The sequence below is a fragment of the Bombyx mori genome, chromosome 5, assembly GCF_030269925.1.
Source record: "Bombyx mori chromosome 5, ASM3026992v2".
Classification (NCBI taxonomy): Eukaryota; Metazoa; Arthropoda; class Insecta; order Lepidoptera; family Bombycidae; genus Bombyx; species Bombyx mori.
This window is the reverse complement of record NC_085111.1, coordinates 9,593,147-9,609,787: the sequence shown is the minus strand read 5'-3', so window position 1 is coordinate 9,609,787 and position 16,641 is coordinate 9,593,147. Positions and strand designations below refer to the sequence as shown.

The following is a 16,641-nucleotide window of genomic DNA, read 5'->3' as shown; positions in this document are numbered from 1 at the left end:
TTAACTCCATGCATGCAACTAATTTAATAGTGTAGACGCGACGTGAAACTAATGTTGCGAAAGGGCCTGCGCTGTGCGGACGTGTGTAGGTATTGTTAGTTCGGACGCGCTTCAAGCGTTGAAAATGGCAAACCAACGATGGAGTACAGAAAAAAATATAGATCTTATTAATGAATATCAATGACAAGGGTCCCGAAACACCTACAGTAAAAAATCAAAATTATCTTCACTCATTCGAAAATAGTTTTTATAACTCTCAGGATCTTCATCTGCTAATTCAGAGACTAACTTCATTGCACCTAAATGCTTTCTTGTTGACCATCCTCGAATCTACCAACTTTTTTTTTCTTGATAGTCTTTTTTTAAGTTTATAGGTATATAAGCATTTCTTTAGCTACATTGAATATAGCAAATTTTAGCTTTGATGCTGATGGCGCCATGGTTACTGCGATACTGTGGATTTCGCGACACTAATTTTTTAACGAAACTACTTTCGCATATATCGAAACTACTTTCGTGAAACTGAGTTCAACATGCATGACACTAATTTCGTAATGTAAACTCCGCATAATGGAATCATTAATATCTAAAAATATGAAATAATTCATGGTTTTAAGTAATAATTATTGTATAAATATGGAATTGAACAAAAATAAACTAAAAAGTTTGAATTATTACCATTTTTTTTTTATTTATTACTTAGATGAGTGGACGAGCTCACAGCCCACCTGGTGTTAAGTGGTTACTGGAGCCCATAGACATCTACAACGTAAATGCGCCACCCATCTTGAGATATAAGTTCTAAGGGTCTCAATTATAGTTACAACGGCTGCCCCACCCTTCAAACCGAAACGCATTACTGCTTCACGGCAGAAATAGGCAGGGTGGTGGTACCTACCCGTGCGAACTCACAAGAGGTCCTACCACCAGTAAAAAGCTAATTAGCATTTTTTTTTTATTTGTTGTTCAAGTCACAGACAACTCTTTCGTGTGGCAGCTTATAGGTTTACTATAAGGCTGTATGGGCGAAGCCCTTTGCTTATTGGCGAATTTAAAAACTATGGCACTCAGTTTTGGGATGTTATCAAATAAGTAATTTATTTTTTTGTAAAACAATGCCAGGATGAAAGAAATGTTGATACATAAACTAAACAACGTGAAAAAATAAGGCATAATTTTTCAAATACAAATAGTTTAGACATAAAGTTGGCCCACTTTTGGGCATTGTCCTTTGGTTTTTAGCAAATAACCGATGAGCGCATTAATCCCGCAGTCGGATCTTAGACTATAATTAAAATTCACTTCAAGAGGTTTCATACACACGTTAGTATTAAAAAATATCATAGATGGCACTGTATTAAAAAACACTAAACCGAGAACGTCTAAAGCGCCTTATTCACGTTCCATCTTGCTGTACGTTCCGCCAAGGCCATGCGCGATGCATTTAGCGCTTTATTCACGATCCATCACGGCTCTACGTCAGCTCAAGGCCGCGGTGCTGGATGTATCAAGCGCGAACAGAATAAATCGAACGAATTAAATGAGGGTTTTAATTTATTTAAAATTACAGCTGTTTTATCAAAACGCCAAAAATGGGAGTCCTTCTGATGTTGTCAGCAGCAGCAGAAGAGAGGCAAAAAATAGCAAGAGGTTTTGGATGATTTTTTTAAACGTGCAGAGTATACTCAAATAATTAATATCATTTTTTACGCCCGCTATCAATCCTTGCAGCTTCCCCTAAAATGGGCTTAAAAAATTGTAATACGTTTATTATTTTTGGTTTATTCATATAGTCTGCGCTTGAGACATTCCACAAACATGTGGAATTTATATCTTTTAATAAATCTTGAAAGTGTTTCACGATCCATTTTGACGTGCAGTCTCCTCTCGAAACAAGCTCTAAATGTTAAATCTGCTGTACAGCAAGTCTATACACGATCAAGCACGCACGGCGCAGGAGCGCTCTGACGTACGTCAGCGTTATTCACTGTCTATCTGCACGACGTACGCGGTGGTGGGGGCGCTCGCTGGGTGCAAAATTGGTCGTGCAAATCCAGCAAACAATTAATAATAATTATCGACGTACGTCAAGCCTATTCATGATCCTTTTGCATCGTGCATCGTGCATGGCCTTGGCGGGACGTACAGCAAGATGGAACGTGAATAAGTCGCTTAAGTTGAGGAAAAAATGCTACCAACAAAACAGAAATGGAACCTCTGTTAGTGGCGCATGTTAGCACGCACGCCACGCCGCGGCGCCGCCTCTGTTCCTTGTGTATTTATATTTATAATACTTATCCATATGCTTTGAGTTTCTACATTTAAAACACGTGTTTTCATAATTTTTTTATTGCCCTTGTAGGCAGACGAGCACACGGCCCACCTGATGGTGAGTGGTTACCGTCGCCCATCGACTTTAGCAATGCCAGGGGCAGAGCCAAGCCGCTGCCTAAATACTTGCATGCCCTGTCTAGCATGACTTGTCATTTAAGAATTATCTAATTGTCTACATAATATAACAAATAAACGAATTTCAGTTCATTTCATTACCCATTGTGTTTTATTTCCTAAAATGTAACTAGTAGACCTAATCTGCACATGTCATGAAAATAGTACAGAAGTAAAAACACAAGCAATTTTAAATCAATTGAACATGTGAATGCAGGAAAAGAGCACCCGATACGCACATACCATGTGTGCTGCAGTGTCTCACTCAGTGTGCCAAATATTAATTTGCTTTTAACTGTGCACGGCCCACTTAGCCAGTACATTTAAGTAGGAATTGCGTAGTTAAGTGCAACATAATATTGAAGTCGCGGTTGAGTATTCGGACGTTAAGCATGAGTTTGAGGAAGTTTAAGAAATAGAACTGAGATAAGGATGTTTGTAATAAAACTCAGTGCTAGATTTTCGACGAAGCAATTCCCAAAAAAAACCGTCGAAAAAAGTCACCATGACGACGAAGCAATGTTTGGAATTGAATTTACATAAATAAACTTTTGCAAGCACGTGTTTTGTATTTACATAGGGCTACACAGAATTACTTGAGGTAAAAACTGATGCATCTGTATAATTTTGTCCTATAAATAAATTTTATATGGTCACCACATTAGACAAGGACACCACGACCAAAAAGACCAAAAAGCTTTCTCTTTTAAGACCGGTTTCTCGGCATTAGACAGCACTCTAGTTGTAGGTAGTACTTATTAACTCCATGGAGATAACCATCGGAGCACAGAGTTAAGTAAGGAATGTAGATCTGCCAAAGAGCAAAGAATGAATCTTTGATTTCTCCTTTTACATAATGCCGCCAAGACGCTGCAATTAATTACCTATAATATGTTAATTACGAATTCATCATTTAATACCAAGATTATTAGAGCGCATTGTTTTTCTATTTAATGATTAATTACATGTGAATTCTTTATTTATCAAATCGCCAACTTGGGTTAAGAGTAGGAAAATCTGCCGAAGCTGTTACTGAACTCACTGAACACTTAAATTGGTTGTGGATAAGGTCGGCAGATAGTTCGTATTCCTATGGTTTTTAATTATATTAGGAGGTCCTTGGTTTACAAATGTATTCAATCATTAATAATATTGTATGCTGATAATACTGCGTGTCATGTGTAGGTATAAAGCTGATATTTTTTTTTTATGATTGAAGGATTACTGGTAGCCCGGAGGCCTTTCCAGTTTCACCAGGACAGGTGGGCGAGCAAAGGCTCACCCAAGAGAGGTGGGATTTGCTAACAGCTACCCGAGAGCCTCCGAAGGAGACCTAACAGCTCAAGAGCAGCTGCTTCGCGAATGAATCTACTACCGGATTGGAATCGCGACCCGCTGAGAAGATCCGGCGAGAAACTCAGCGAGTTGATTCATGGGTGAGGTTGCACGGCGAACTCTTTGTCGAGTTCGACGAATACGGTTACCGGGGTCCCTAAGCCTGCTTCTAGTGTTAGAGCTGAAGGCGTCTAATGCAAAGGTTATTGGATCTGATTGATCCGTAAGGACGTGTCTAGGGCGTCGACGGTGACTGGCTCCTGCATGATCAGGATTCGGGGAGTAGTTAGCGGCGGCAACGATAAGGCGATTATCATGACGCATAGCCTTATTGAAGTACCGTTCCGACGCTGACTTCATGTATTTCTGGATAGATTCGAGGCCCAAGTCGTCGTGTAGGTCAACGTTTCTCACGAACCACGGAGCTCCTACGGCTAACCTGCAAAAAGCGGGATTGTAGAGATTGGAGGGTGTCTATGTGTGTGCGGGCCGCGTGATAATAATATGTAGCGTTGATACAGCTCACGAAAAATATAGGTGTGTTAAAATTTTGATTTATATATGAATAAGGCGTTAGTTTTCACCATCCAAATCACACGCATACACTTTCAGCATAATACTCAAAGAGGAAAAAGAAACATTTTGGATTTTTTAATGTATTTTATACCATAATTTCATTATTTTTTTAGACTGACGATCTTGTAGATCGTTTTGTATGTAGCACAAAATTACATTCTTATAAGTAATAGTGAATTATTATTTTTTACAAATATGCTGTGGAGTGGGTGTAGGAAGTTAAAAAACCTGAATATTCATAGTATTTTATAACGTGACTAAAACGTGACAGCAATTATGGTTTGCAATATTATAAGCGGAGACATTTTTTGTATTAACCTGAGTTTATTTCTTTCTCAGGTGATTTGAAGACACATTGCACTCTTATGTTTTTTTAGTATTAGTTTTATAGTGACCCCTCCCTTATTAAGCAGAAGTATTAACTTCAACAGATTTCTTTTCACCCGATGAATTCAAGACAATGGATTCATTATTTTCACTCTCAATATTCTTAGCTTTTTTGGTATCGGTTTTTCGGAACTTTTCATATCTGTGAACATAAATAAGAGATAAGAATAAAATTAGCTATATTTTTACTACATTGTGCGCTTTCTATGATTCATATCTTATTGTTTGTATTTGGCGCTAATAATAAACATTATAATTAGATTATTGTGACCAGTGTTGTGGGATACAATTGATACAAATATATACACCATTATAACACCAAGGACAGGAATGGGCAACTGTCACCAATTTACTATCCTGTGGGTTAATATAATTATATGCTCTAATGAATAAAAAAGTGACCTATTTTAGTTTATGCCATCAACTGCTAATAATTTATGTTTATATGTTTACAATCACACTAAGAACATGGTTTATTATAGAAGCTTAAGAGAGGTTCATCTGTTAACATTTATTTCTTTTTTCTAAGATTTTTTAAATTGCATTACCTGTCTAGGTCCTCTTCATCATCAGTTCCTTCATTTCCTTGTGGGTCCACTTCTCGAAGAAGTTCTCCAATGTCTTTATCAACATCAGCCCACAATTTGTCTTCATTTGCTGAAACCGCAATATTATTAAAGTCAAATAATTTTATATTAATCTTTACAAATTTAGTATTTGCATTCTCATCTTTACAAAATCAGATTATTTTAGTTGTGTATTCGTAAAGCAATAAGACCTCACCCGACATATTTGAAGTTTCAGTAGTATTGTCCAGTTTTTTCTTAACTTCATCAATAGTTTCCTCTTTTTCTTCTTTACCTTTAGCAACAACATCATTTGCAGATTCTTCCACATCTTCTATTTTTGAAAAACCAACATATGGTTATTATATTTCAAAGCTTTATAGCTTTATACATATTATTAATAAATCATATATAAAATGTACAGCATTAACACCCTGAGACTACTAGAGGTTTTTATGAAAAATTTAAATGTTGAAATCTGTAATTGCGAGGAACTACTTTGTGCTACTTTTTATTGTATATATTTTATTGTAACAAATTAAAATTGAACATTCTCAACATACGTTTCTGCTGATGAAGCTGTCGATGAATGCGCTCAGCATGCTTCCGAAGCGTGCGAGTGTCACGGTACTGCACATATCGCCCGAGATGGAGACGAAGTCGACAGTGGCGCCGCACAACCTCTGTCAGTTCGGCACCACCGGTCTCGGCGCGCGTTAGATATGTGCGGCAAAGCTCACACCACCACACCTAAATAATATAACAGAACACAATATTTGAATATTTTAAAACTCATTTTATTTGAAAACTTAATCTGCATTATAATATTGACAAATTCATGTAGAGTTAATAGGTACTAGGAGCGAAATTTACATTCTGATGGCTCGAAATAAGGAAATATGTAAGATATGTGCGCGTTTTCAACAATATACTACCTGTTCATAGATTTAAAAAAGTAAGTATTATATACGTTTACTATATATTCGTTCTTATTTAAAAGGAGTAATATTACTTTTTAGGACTTAATTACATTATAATTATTTTGAACTCAAACATAAGAGTTAAACTCAAAATATAAGCTCTTAAGCATTCTAAAAACTTGCAATAAGAACATTCTGAATTTCGAATCAAGGATTATTGTCTGGCCATATTTCGAAAGAAATTCTAAATAATAACAGAAACAAAAATCTTACCTCCAACTTCTTAATGTGTTCACTTCCAATGTTAATTTCTGCTTTTGTTTTTTTTGGACTACCTTCATCTTTTTTTTCTGTTCCCGAGTCATCATCCTCGACTTCTACAAATAAAGTATGTTTCACAAAAATAAAATAAGACAACTTTAATGAAGTTGAAAAAAATTAAGACTTTACTTTAATTAATTTTATTTCACTAAAATGAGTCATACTTGTTACGAAATTTTTTGTTTTATTTTCCAAATATACCCAACATAACATTAAATGAACTCACCATCAACATCACCAACAGAATCAAGTGTCATGAAATTATCCAAATCAACATTCATGCCCTCATCACCACTACCCTCAGCTTTTGGACTCGCATGGCGTAAAGACTTGTTTGCTTTTTTCTTTAAAAATTAATTCTAAGATTAAAAAAAACACAAATCAGCTCAAATACTTTGTCAATAAAGCGAAAATTCAAGCATACCTTAAGATGTTCGAGCGAACATATATGATGTTCATAGATCATAGGCGAACGATATGTAGTGCGACAAATTCGACAGAAGGGCATAAGGAAGCGCTTCATAGCTCGATGAGTATCGGTGAGGTTGTGAGCCTCGCGCGTGGTGCGATGGTTGAGGCGACATACGGGACAGAATGTCGTGCGCTCGGCGAGATCAGCGCCTGCTGCTGCTTCCAGTTCACGTTGAGCCACGCGTTGGGCCACGCGCATGCGGAGCAGCTGAGTCTTGTGGCGCCGTGCCACCACACCCATCGCTGCGCGGTGTCTCACTGACACCAAATGTTTTGTGTACCTCTGTAATAATTGCAGATTTTAGATATAAGAGGTGTCTTAATAAGAGTGTACCGTTTTATCTAAAATTTAACGACTCGTTTTTGAGCAAGATGTGATTTTTATTGCATTGTAAAGTAGAAGTGTTCCCATTAAGTAGATATGAAATAAAATATTGCAAATGACCACCATGGCTCTGATAACACACACCTTGACATAAAATTGACATTGCTCTGGACATAAAATTTTTGGATCCCTACAAATCGTTCGATTTATAATGGAAGTGAAGTGAATGCCTATTATTGAAGAAAGTCGTCTTCGCCTATGAGGTGCATTTCCATCCGAATAGCTTCGTGAACAAAATTATCAGATAGAGAAACATATGCGTCCAAAGCGGGAAACGGTTTTATATGAATTTTTTTTCCAGCGGCGTGGAGCCCTCTTATTTGAGTTCAGTTTGTATTGGGTGCGAACGGCATTATTTATGGGAAAATGCTAACAGTTATTGTGGCCTGTGGGAAAGTCTATCATAAAATTCATGTTTTTTTTTAAAATAGTAACTGATATATTGCATAATAATTAAGACAGCTGTTATGAATAATTTAAAACTAATAACTCACTGCAACTTCGACGAATACCTACCGCAAAAGTGGGGCATTTTTCTTTGCAGTGAACACACATAAGATTAACAAAGGGCCGCGTCGCAGTATCGGAGGCGGCATCGGGCTCCTTATCTGTATCATCACCAGCAACTCCACCGACAACAGCAGCTTCAGCATCAGAATCTTCTGCCTCCACCTGTATATATGTAATTAAAAAGTTGCACTCATACAAAGCATCAGTTATTGATGCTGTTTAATGAAGGGGTTCCTTGAATAATCAATGCATAAATAAAGCTTTAATAATTATTATACTGAATCTGTTTTTACACATGAGTCGTCTATTATCAAAGGTGGCAATCTGTGCATTTGGACAATTTTTTTTTATTGATATGTCAATTCACTTTGATTTGAATATAATCGTCTCCTTCAAAGAATACAGTTCAAAACCTGCATTAAATAAAGGTTAATAGTTAACCTGTTATTTATATAAGATGTCGTTCCGAAGAGTTTTGTGACTGCCAATGGAATACAAAGTCAATAATTCGTTTTTCTGATTTACCAATCATTGTCCAAAAGTCAGATTGCCGGCTTTGATAATAGACGACTCACATATGAGTGTAGGATGAGGTGTGAATATATAAGTAATGTTTTAAATTAATAAATGCTTTCAAGAAATCCCCACAAGTCCCACCATAAGCTTTATAATTTTTAACAATTCCCGTATGCAGTCAATTTAGATTAGTTTACATTATTTTGTTTTGAATACAATTGAATCATACTCAGTTTTGTAATTTTGTGTTAATAAATTATATTTTTTTAATTATTCTGACTGACTCGATGGTCCTGTAGTTAGCGCCCCTGACTGTTGCCCCACATCATCCATGTAATGAACAGCTTTATTAGGACTATATACATATCGCTCATTTGGAGCGACTGTGACACAACTGTAAATTTGTAAATTTTACACTATGCCAGTTTTCGTAATACTAATGAAGTTTCTAAATATTTCTGACAGTTAATGACTATCTCTATTATTTTACTCTTGTAGTTTGAAGTCTAGGCTTGAAAGGAGACGAATTTTTTAATAAAATAATAAAACCATAACTAAGTGGAAAAAATGATTTTTTTTGTGGTATAATTAAATAAATTTTACATTTTTTTAGCAATTATGTCACTGTCGCTCCAAATGAGCGATATATATATTTAAACGTATACGAGTATGTATCTAGGATAGTCTCTAGTATGCATAACACAAGGAATCGTAATTTAAGGCCGGATGACCATGCCTTTTGTTCCTAGTTTTATTATTATTATTTCTGTAGTTAATATTGATATAGATTTAAACAAATTATAATATCTTACAATAATCAAAATATTATTTATACTATTACTATTTATACTATATACTAATATTTTTTTATCCTAACCCCTTGTGGTCATAAGACTAATGGAAGACTAAATAAACTATATATATGTTCAATACACATTGACCCTAGATCTCAGGGTTAACAATTTTATTAGTTGAACTTTTAAAATTGGATAAAAAAAATTTTATAACCTTTATGTTACTATTCTTTTAAAGAGGCCCCAGTAGAACAATTGCATGGGTAACTACAAAATGTAACATTTACATAAGAGTGAACGGTTATCTCATTGTGGCGACGATCGAAATGTCGTTAGTATTTAAAGTCAAAGATACGACTATTCATCATCTCGGACTTGTGAGCTTCCAACAATCAACTCTCGATGCAAGTTCCCTTACTCACATCCCAAAAACGCAACGATTGCCAGCAATTTGCATAACCTACCACTGTTAGTGGAAAGAATGATACTATGACACTACAACAAGATAGAAATTTGAGAGCGAGAGCAAGGCATTTTAATTGCTTTAGATGGGCAGACAACGTTACAGTCTTTTAAAAGATTACAAAGTGAGTGTTACATAATATTGAGATATAATCTAGAAGTCACAATAGTAATATATAATACGCTTTTGACTAGAACGCACTATTTCGCAACAGAAATTAATAAAATTGTGGTATCAACCCTTACAGATTTTTACGCATACTTTACTGTTATCCATTGAAGAAATGGCTACTGTCACGAATATAATAATATATATGAAGATAGTTTGTACTACTACCAGAAAGAGATGATGTGGACAAAAGTAGCAGTAACTTGATATGGTTGATGACAGTCTTCTAATGAATATCCACAAACCATGAAAAACTTGGCTGACAAGTATGATAGATTTGATACATCCCTATTGTCTACGAATAATTAAACTATAGAAAAGTAATTACGCTTAAAAAAGGGTTCCACGTAAATAGCTACCGCGAAGGGCGGGGCTTAAAATAGCTACAGAACGGTGCGCCAGTTCGCTGTGGCACTCGTGTCGTGCGGTCGTGTTGCGTCAGTTTTCGGTTGACCAGATAATTATTATTTTGCGCTTTTTAATTTTGCAAGTATGCAATCGTGTGTCGTGCAATGGTGTAAAAGCCATACAGATATGAAAAACAGTGGAATTATCTTTCATAAGTAAGTATACAAACACCGTAAAATTTTATACTATTGATGATGGATAGTGTTATGCGATATTGTTATGTACGATTACGTTTTCTATGCAGTAGTAGTTCTTTATACTGCTCAGATAAAACATAGGTTTTATTTAAGTAATAACTATGATATTATGCAGCGATAACAAATGATTTTATTACTGCAGATTACCGACAAATGAAATTTAACGTAAAAAAAAAATTGTGTGTGCAAGTCACACACGGTAGAAGTGAAAAAATAAGAATAATCGCAAGGTTCAACCACCAACCACTCCGCAGCGCAATGGAGTAGCCTCACCCTGGGGGAACCGCCTGCATGACCACGGTATCATGGCTAAGCATGATTTAGCAAGAGAAATACGAGAACCTCTATCAAATGTGTAACATCTCGTCATCGCGATTCAGGAATTGTTGAATTTACGTGCAGCGACATTTGTTGATAGCAAACTAAATAGAAATAATTGTAAATCATCTTTTATAGTATGAGGTAACGCCCTCTGTGAATTGATATTTTAACTTCACGTTTAATTTTTTCGTTTCATCGAGTTTGAAATCACATTACAACGATTCTACAGAAGTTTCACTTAAAAAATGGATAGCCGCTTGTGATAGAAAGCTAGCTTGGAAAGAAATGAAACAAATTGGACGCATTGCAAAAATAGCACAATGTACAGCATACACTTTCAAAAAGAGGCCATGTACATACTTGAAAGTGGAAGTCGTGTGCCTTACACCTTATATACTAGTAGTAGTCGTCGTATTGATTTTAAGTTTAATTATCATATTTTCATCTTATGTACTAACTTATAAACTGCATTTATTTTTATTGCAGTAATAAAGTCATTTAATAAAAAAACGAGAAAATATTTCATGAATTCATTACTACTGCATAACGTCATCGTCATAAGGGTGCGCTGGGTGGCGCTTGCGAACCGTGACCTTGGCGTGACTAATCGCGTGCAAGCGTTTGTTTATGAAAGAGTGTGAGTGTTCGTTGTATTTGCTTTTATTTGTGTGCGTAAATGGAACCATAATTTAAAGTGCAATTGAAGGCGATTTACTGTTCTATAGTTTTATTATTCGTAGCCTATTGTAATCGCCAGTTTTTTTCCCTGTAAATAATGAAGGAAGAAAGTTGTGTAATAATTTGTCTGCCGAATTTACAGTAAATTAGGGTAAATCTTAACTCAATGTGGGCTATAAACATTCTACATCTACCCGTCAACATAAATAAAAAGGAAACATGCTCACTTATATTAATTTTTAGCAAACCATTGACGTGCCAACTAGTCAATTTGTTGATTGTTTGAGAAATGATATGGCGACACAAGTAAAGCAATGTCGTCAGATAACCGAAAGGGATATTCAAACAACTAAAAACACCCCTCGATTACCCTAAAAAATCTCGAGAGGGAGCGCATTCCATAGCAGAACAGACTGCACGACGAAAGAGCTATGAACCATAAGTAGAGCTATGTGTGGGACAACAAATTAATAGGCTATGGAGGGAACGTAGGGCTCGCTCACGGCTGGAGTAAAGACATTGAAAATAGGGAATTAGATAGGAATGAGGTTAGGGAGACATAAGGAAGGAATGTAAAGTCATCAGTGCAAGCAAATTACGACGCTGGCGTAAGATACTTGAGCTCTCCAGTCGAGTCGAGTCCTATATAAAGGTGTAGGTTCTTAACCACCGAACTTAGGAGAATCGCTGTACCATTATAGATTACTGATGGGAGTAGTAGTTCAGCGGTGGACAATACGAAGACTACCCAAAATAATGGCTTGACATTTCGTTGGCATTTAATGATCTTTAATGATGATAAAGTCAATCAAAATAATAAAAACATTATTTTAAGTTTTTTAGCATTGTGCAACCTCCATTAGCTTAGCTTAATGAATAGGTAATTTCAATAAAAATTCATAACTTTTTGTTATTACAGTAGTTAGTAAAGGGCTGCGCGAGTTTGGCGCCTATGCGACATTTGACCAGAGCGTTGGCTTTTTTTTATTTTGTTGCAAATTTATTGTGACAAATTTTTTAGGAAATTATTGTTTCATACAGCAATATTAACAAGGTGGAGCATGAATTGTGTCTAATAAATCTAACTTTTTTCCATCATGTACCTATGGTATTTTTTACCTATCATTAAATGTGTTATAAGTATACTATCATCTGTCTGTCCATCTATGTATAAATATCATGATAATTATCATTAAAACGTGGGTTTTAAAAAAATCTTACCTTTGGTGACTTATTTTTTGGTTCTTTCTTTTCTTCAGTTATTTCTTCTTTGTCGTCAGCATCCCAATCTTCTTCAGTTGAGGATGCTTCTTCTTTGGATTTGATGGAACTGTTTGATGTTTTGATGACACATTGATGAATTTGTATTTAACATGTACAGAGAAAATATTTAAAAATATTTCACACTTCAATAAATAAATAACTTCTTGAAGTCTATTTGAAGAGAGGAAAAATAATATTTACTTTGAGTATGTATATCTGGTTTATAATTCTCATACATGAAGCTATTTGAATTGGAGGATGAAGTAGATAGTATCTTTGTTTAAAATTCAGTTACAAATCTCTTTTATTCCTATTGGTAAAATTTTATGTATGGTAGATGAAAAATTTATACACATTCGCTATTTTTCAGATGTGATATTTGCATTTTAATATTTATCACCCATTAATGATGGTATTACATCCGTTACCAATCATCATCATCCAGCCGCTAAGCACTCATCTCATTCACGAGTTCATCGATGAGCTCATAGATCATTATCAGATCATCATTATCGTTCTAAATAAATATATTTTTTATCATCTTTTCAATTTACCTGCGTCCCTTGACGCTTCTAAAGGCACGGTTGTAATTGAGGGTTCTATCAGCGAACCGCCTCGTAAAGGAGGCACGCGAGCGCGGTGTGCCGCGATAGGATGCTCGCGAGCGCAGAGTGCGGCCACGGAAGGGGCGGCGCGGGCGGGTGCCGATGCGCGGCTCTCGCGGGGGGCCCATACCGCTTGGTTTGCGGTAGCTTTCTCTGGCGGGCGATCGTCTTCGTTCATCCCCACCGAAGGACCTCCTTTCGCCTCCGTAATTTTCCTGCCTTGAGCTGTAGGACCCGCCGTAATGACCGCCGCCGCCGTCATGGCTACGTCTTTCGGCTGGTCCCTGTACATAACTCTCTATGGTTCCCTTCATCTTTCTTTTTTTGTGAACAAACTAAATTTAGTATTAAAATGTGACAAAATTTAAAGTCTTCTCATGATGACTTTTTTAAGATCCTTCTACTGGCCCCTGTTCAAAATGAAACTATTTTTCACTAGTCATTGTAGTTGATGTATTGCCAAAATTTCATTATTATTTTTGACAATTTCTTTAAATTAGATTGAATTAAGTTTGCAATAAAAAGGCATTTTGGCATATTACACATTTCATTTGAATACCATTACTTATTTAAAACCTCCAATAAAACAATTTGTGAATTTTTGGTGTTTGCTATATTCCTGAACCGCCAGTGGCTATTATGTTTTATTTTTCCTATGAAGTAGAAAACAGTCCAGATACATGAATTCTTAAAATTTGAAAACTCTATTTCATCTACATATTTTAGAAACTTATAATATTCTTTATTCCTTACTTCTGGTCTATAGTTTGTCTTTTACAACAATCTTGTTTCTAACATTTAAACTTCAATGGTTATCTCCACTTATGTTACATGATAGATATTCTTTTCTTAACATGCTTTCAGTGTTTCAAATATACTCATGGAATACAGCTGCTGGCTGATAATTTATTAAGTTTTGCAATTCATTTGGGCTTCATATTGCAGCTAGCAAACAGGCTTTTAAAATGAGTAAAAATATGTGATCAATTTTACAATTTTAATCTTTACTAAAATTTACCTCCATCCTCATTCTTTTTCTTTCTGGTGATCCTCCTCTACCTCCATACTCTCTGTTTGAATAGTTAACAGAGCTTTCCTATTAAAACAGACATTCATTATGAAATGTTCCCATTGGCATTCAAATAAGTTTTTTTAAGAAAACTTACATTTCGATATGTTTTTTTGTAAGATTCATCTACTCTGTCACGACTGGTGTTGTAACTCCTTCCACCGCTATTATAACGAGTATCATTATTGTATGATGAATAGCTTGCGCCACCACCACGGCCTCCACGGCTTTCATAACTGCCTCGATTGCTACTGCCTCTATAAGAACCTCTGTATCCGCTACCTCTACCACCACTGTAGCTCACTCGTCCATAATAACCACGACCTCGGGACGACATCTAAAAATTTAAAGATCCAACATTTAAATAATTTCTTGTACATTTATGGTACCTGGCTGTACTGTGAATATTTTGAATGGTATGAAACAAATCATCTGTTAAACTGTGCATCATCTACGGATAGCAGTACTATGACCAAGAAATTATCTGAATTGGTAACACCACTGTAAAGTTTCAAATTAATGAGTGCCACATAATCGTTTTACATTAATTATTTGTTGATCATAATATGTCAATGCAAGGTTAGTTTGGTATTACGATCTATTCTTCTCTGAGAGACAAGCCCTTTGCCAAAAAATATAAGAAATATTTAGATTAGAAAAAAAGAATGCTATTTGTTCTGAAGAAACTAAAATGAACGATATACCAAATTTTTAAATTTTCTTTTGCTCTTTCCTCATTTAAGAGTTCATAGTTTCATTTAGTTTACTTATAAGCTGGTAGTAATATAGGTGATAACCGATGACGCTACATACAGCAAAATAACCAAGTACTATTTTAAACTAACAATAATGAAAACTCGTCTTCGCTTAAAACTTATTTCGGTAACAAATTTTAATAATTATTTTGCAATGATTATGATTTTTGTCTGTTGAATCAAAAAATCGCAGTTAAATGCTCCACGTTACTGAGCAACAAAAATGGCGGTAGCGGCATCTTAGATGCTGGACTTTCGCCGGGTGGCGACAAAACAGTATTTTCTCTCAAATTTGTCATTTATTTTCTGCCTATTTTCTTTTCGAGTCTTTTAGGTCATTAAACACATTAAACGTAGTTTTAATAAATTTATTGCGTAAAAATACTTACACCTCAAAGTTCCTCCTACGGGCAATAATCACGATTGACCATAGATAATGGTAGATAATACATTTCATATTATGGGATTTTATGACCTGGTAACTAAGACTTTTAGGTCAAGTCTTATTTTAATTTATGTTCTTATTTTTATGAAAAATGATAATATGCAGTGAAATGAAATGAAATGAAATGAGATGAGGTGATATAGATGAGATATAATTTCAGTATAATGGTGGTCATTTACTGAGACTTTTTCAGTGAGCTTTTTGGAGGATCCCGAGAAGTTACGTTCAGTGGCTTTGTTTGATTTTCCCACATTTGTGCACTTTCACAGATACTAAGGAGTTAATAAACTACCGTTATTACACACTAAAACCTGAAGAAACCCTAAATAGACAAATTAGAACAAAATACACAACTTCCCTCCTCGCGTTCCCGTTAAAAAGTCCCATTTAATATTAGTAACATAATAGGCACAGATTATGAACGGGTAAACAGTTTGTCACATTTGAAAGTGCACGAAATGGTTAAAATCTTACTGGTGGTAGGACCTCTTGTCCTCTTGTGAGTCTGTGCGGGTAGGTGCCACCATCCTGCCTATTTCTGCCGTGAAGCAGTAATGCGTTTCGGTTTGAAGGGTAGGGCAGCTGTTGTAACTATACTTGAGACCTTAGAACTTATATCTCAAGGTAGGTGGCGCATTTACGTTGTGGATGTCTGTGGGCTCCAGTAACCACTTAACACCAGGTGGACTGTGAGCTCGTCCACCCATCTAAGCAATAAAAAAAAAATCACTGAAGTATGAAACCTATATAATAATAAGTGAATAATCTATGGTAGGTACATACATAGTATGTACCGACTTTTTTTTTGGCGGGAACGCGAGGAGTGGAGTTGTGTGATTTCTTTTATTTTGTCAATTTAGTGTTTCTTCAAGTTTAAATGTGTAATAACGGTAGTTTGTTAACTGTTTAATATCTGTGAAAGTGCACAAACGTGGAAAAATGAAACAAAGCCGCTAGACGTAACTTCTCGGGATCCTCCAAAAAGTCAATTGAAAAAGTCTCAGTAAATGACCACCATTTTACCGAGATTACATTTCATC

General features: G+C 35.6%; 1 protein-coding gene across 3 annotated transcripts; it reads right to left on the bottom strand.

Moving 5' to 3' along the window:
- Window positions 1-4,423: 4,423 nt before the first annotated feature.
- On the bottom strand, window positions 4,424-15,984 carry LOC101735936 (zinc finger protein on ecdysone puffs). 3 transcript variants are annotated; one of them, XM_004930143.5, is made up of 13 exons: window positions 15,546-15,984; window positions 14,499-14,738; window positions 14,351-14,428; window positions 13,282-13,616; window positions 12,686-12,794; window positions 7,926-8,081; window positions 6,978-7,307; window positions 6,780-6,897; window positions 6,506-6,609; window positions 5,876-6,062; window positions 5,530-5,646; window positions 5,295-5,403; window positions 4,424-4,888 (listed from the first exon to the last, which is right to left on the bottom strand). In XM_004930143.5, exons 2-13 carry the CDS (start codon window positions 14,736-14,738, stop codon window positions 4,765-4,767), a joined length of 2,007 nt encoding a protein of 668 aa, XP_004930200.1. In that variant the 5' UTR covers window positions 15,546-15,984; the 3' UTR covers window positions 4,424-4,764. The 3 variants fall into 3 exon arrangements, with proteins under 3 accessions (XP_004930200.1, XP_062524664.1, XP_021206199.1); XM_062668680.1 differs by having other exon boundaries at window positions 15,247-15,553; XM_021350524.2 differs by lacking the exon at window positions 15,546-15,984 and adding an exon at window positions 15,106-15,541.
- Between the last annotated feature and the right edge of the window lie 657 nt (window positions 15,985-16,641).

What these genes read in the sequence shown, in the direction of transcription:
- LOC101735936 (XM_004930143.5), bottom strand. Translation starts at nt 14,738, where the DNA reads ATGTCGTCCCGAGGTCGTGGTTATTATGGACGAGTGAGCTACAGTGGT. An exon ending in CAAAAAATAAGTCACCAAAG is followed by an intron (nt 8,082 to 12,685) that starts GTAAGATTTTTT and finishes ACATATATACAG; the next exon opens with GTGGAGGCAGAAGATTCTGA. An exon ending in GTTCGCTCGAACATCTTAAG is followed by an intron (nt 6,898 to 6,977) that starts GTATGCTTGAAT and finishes TAATTTTTAAAG; the next exon opens with AAAAAAGCAAACAAGTCTTT.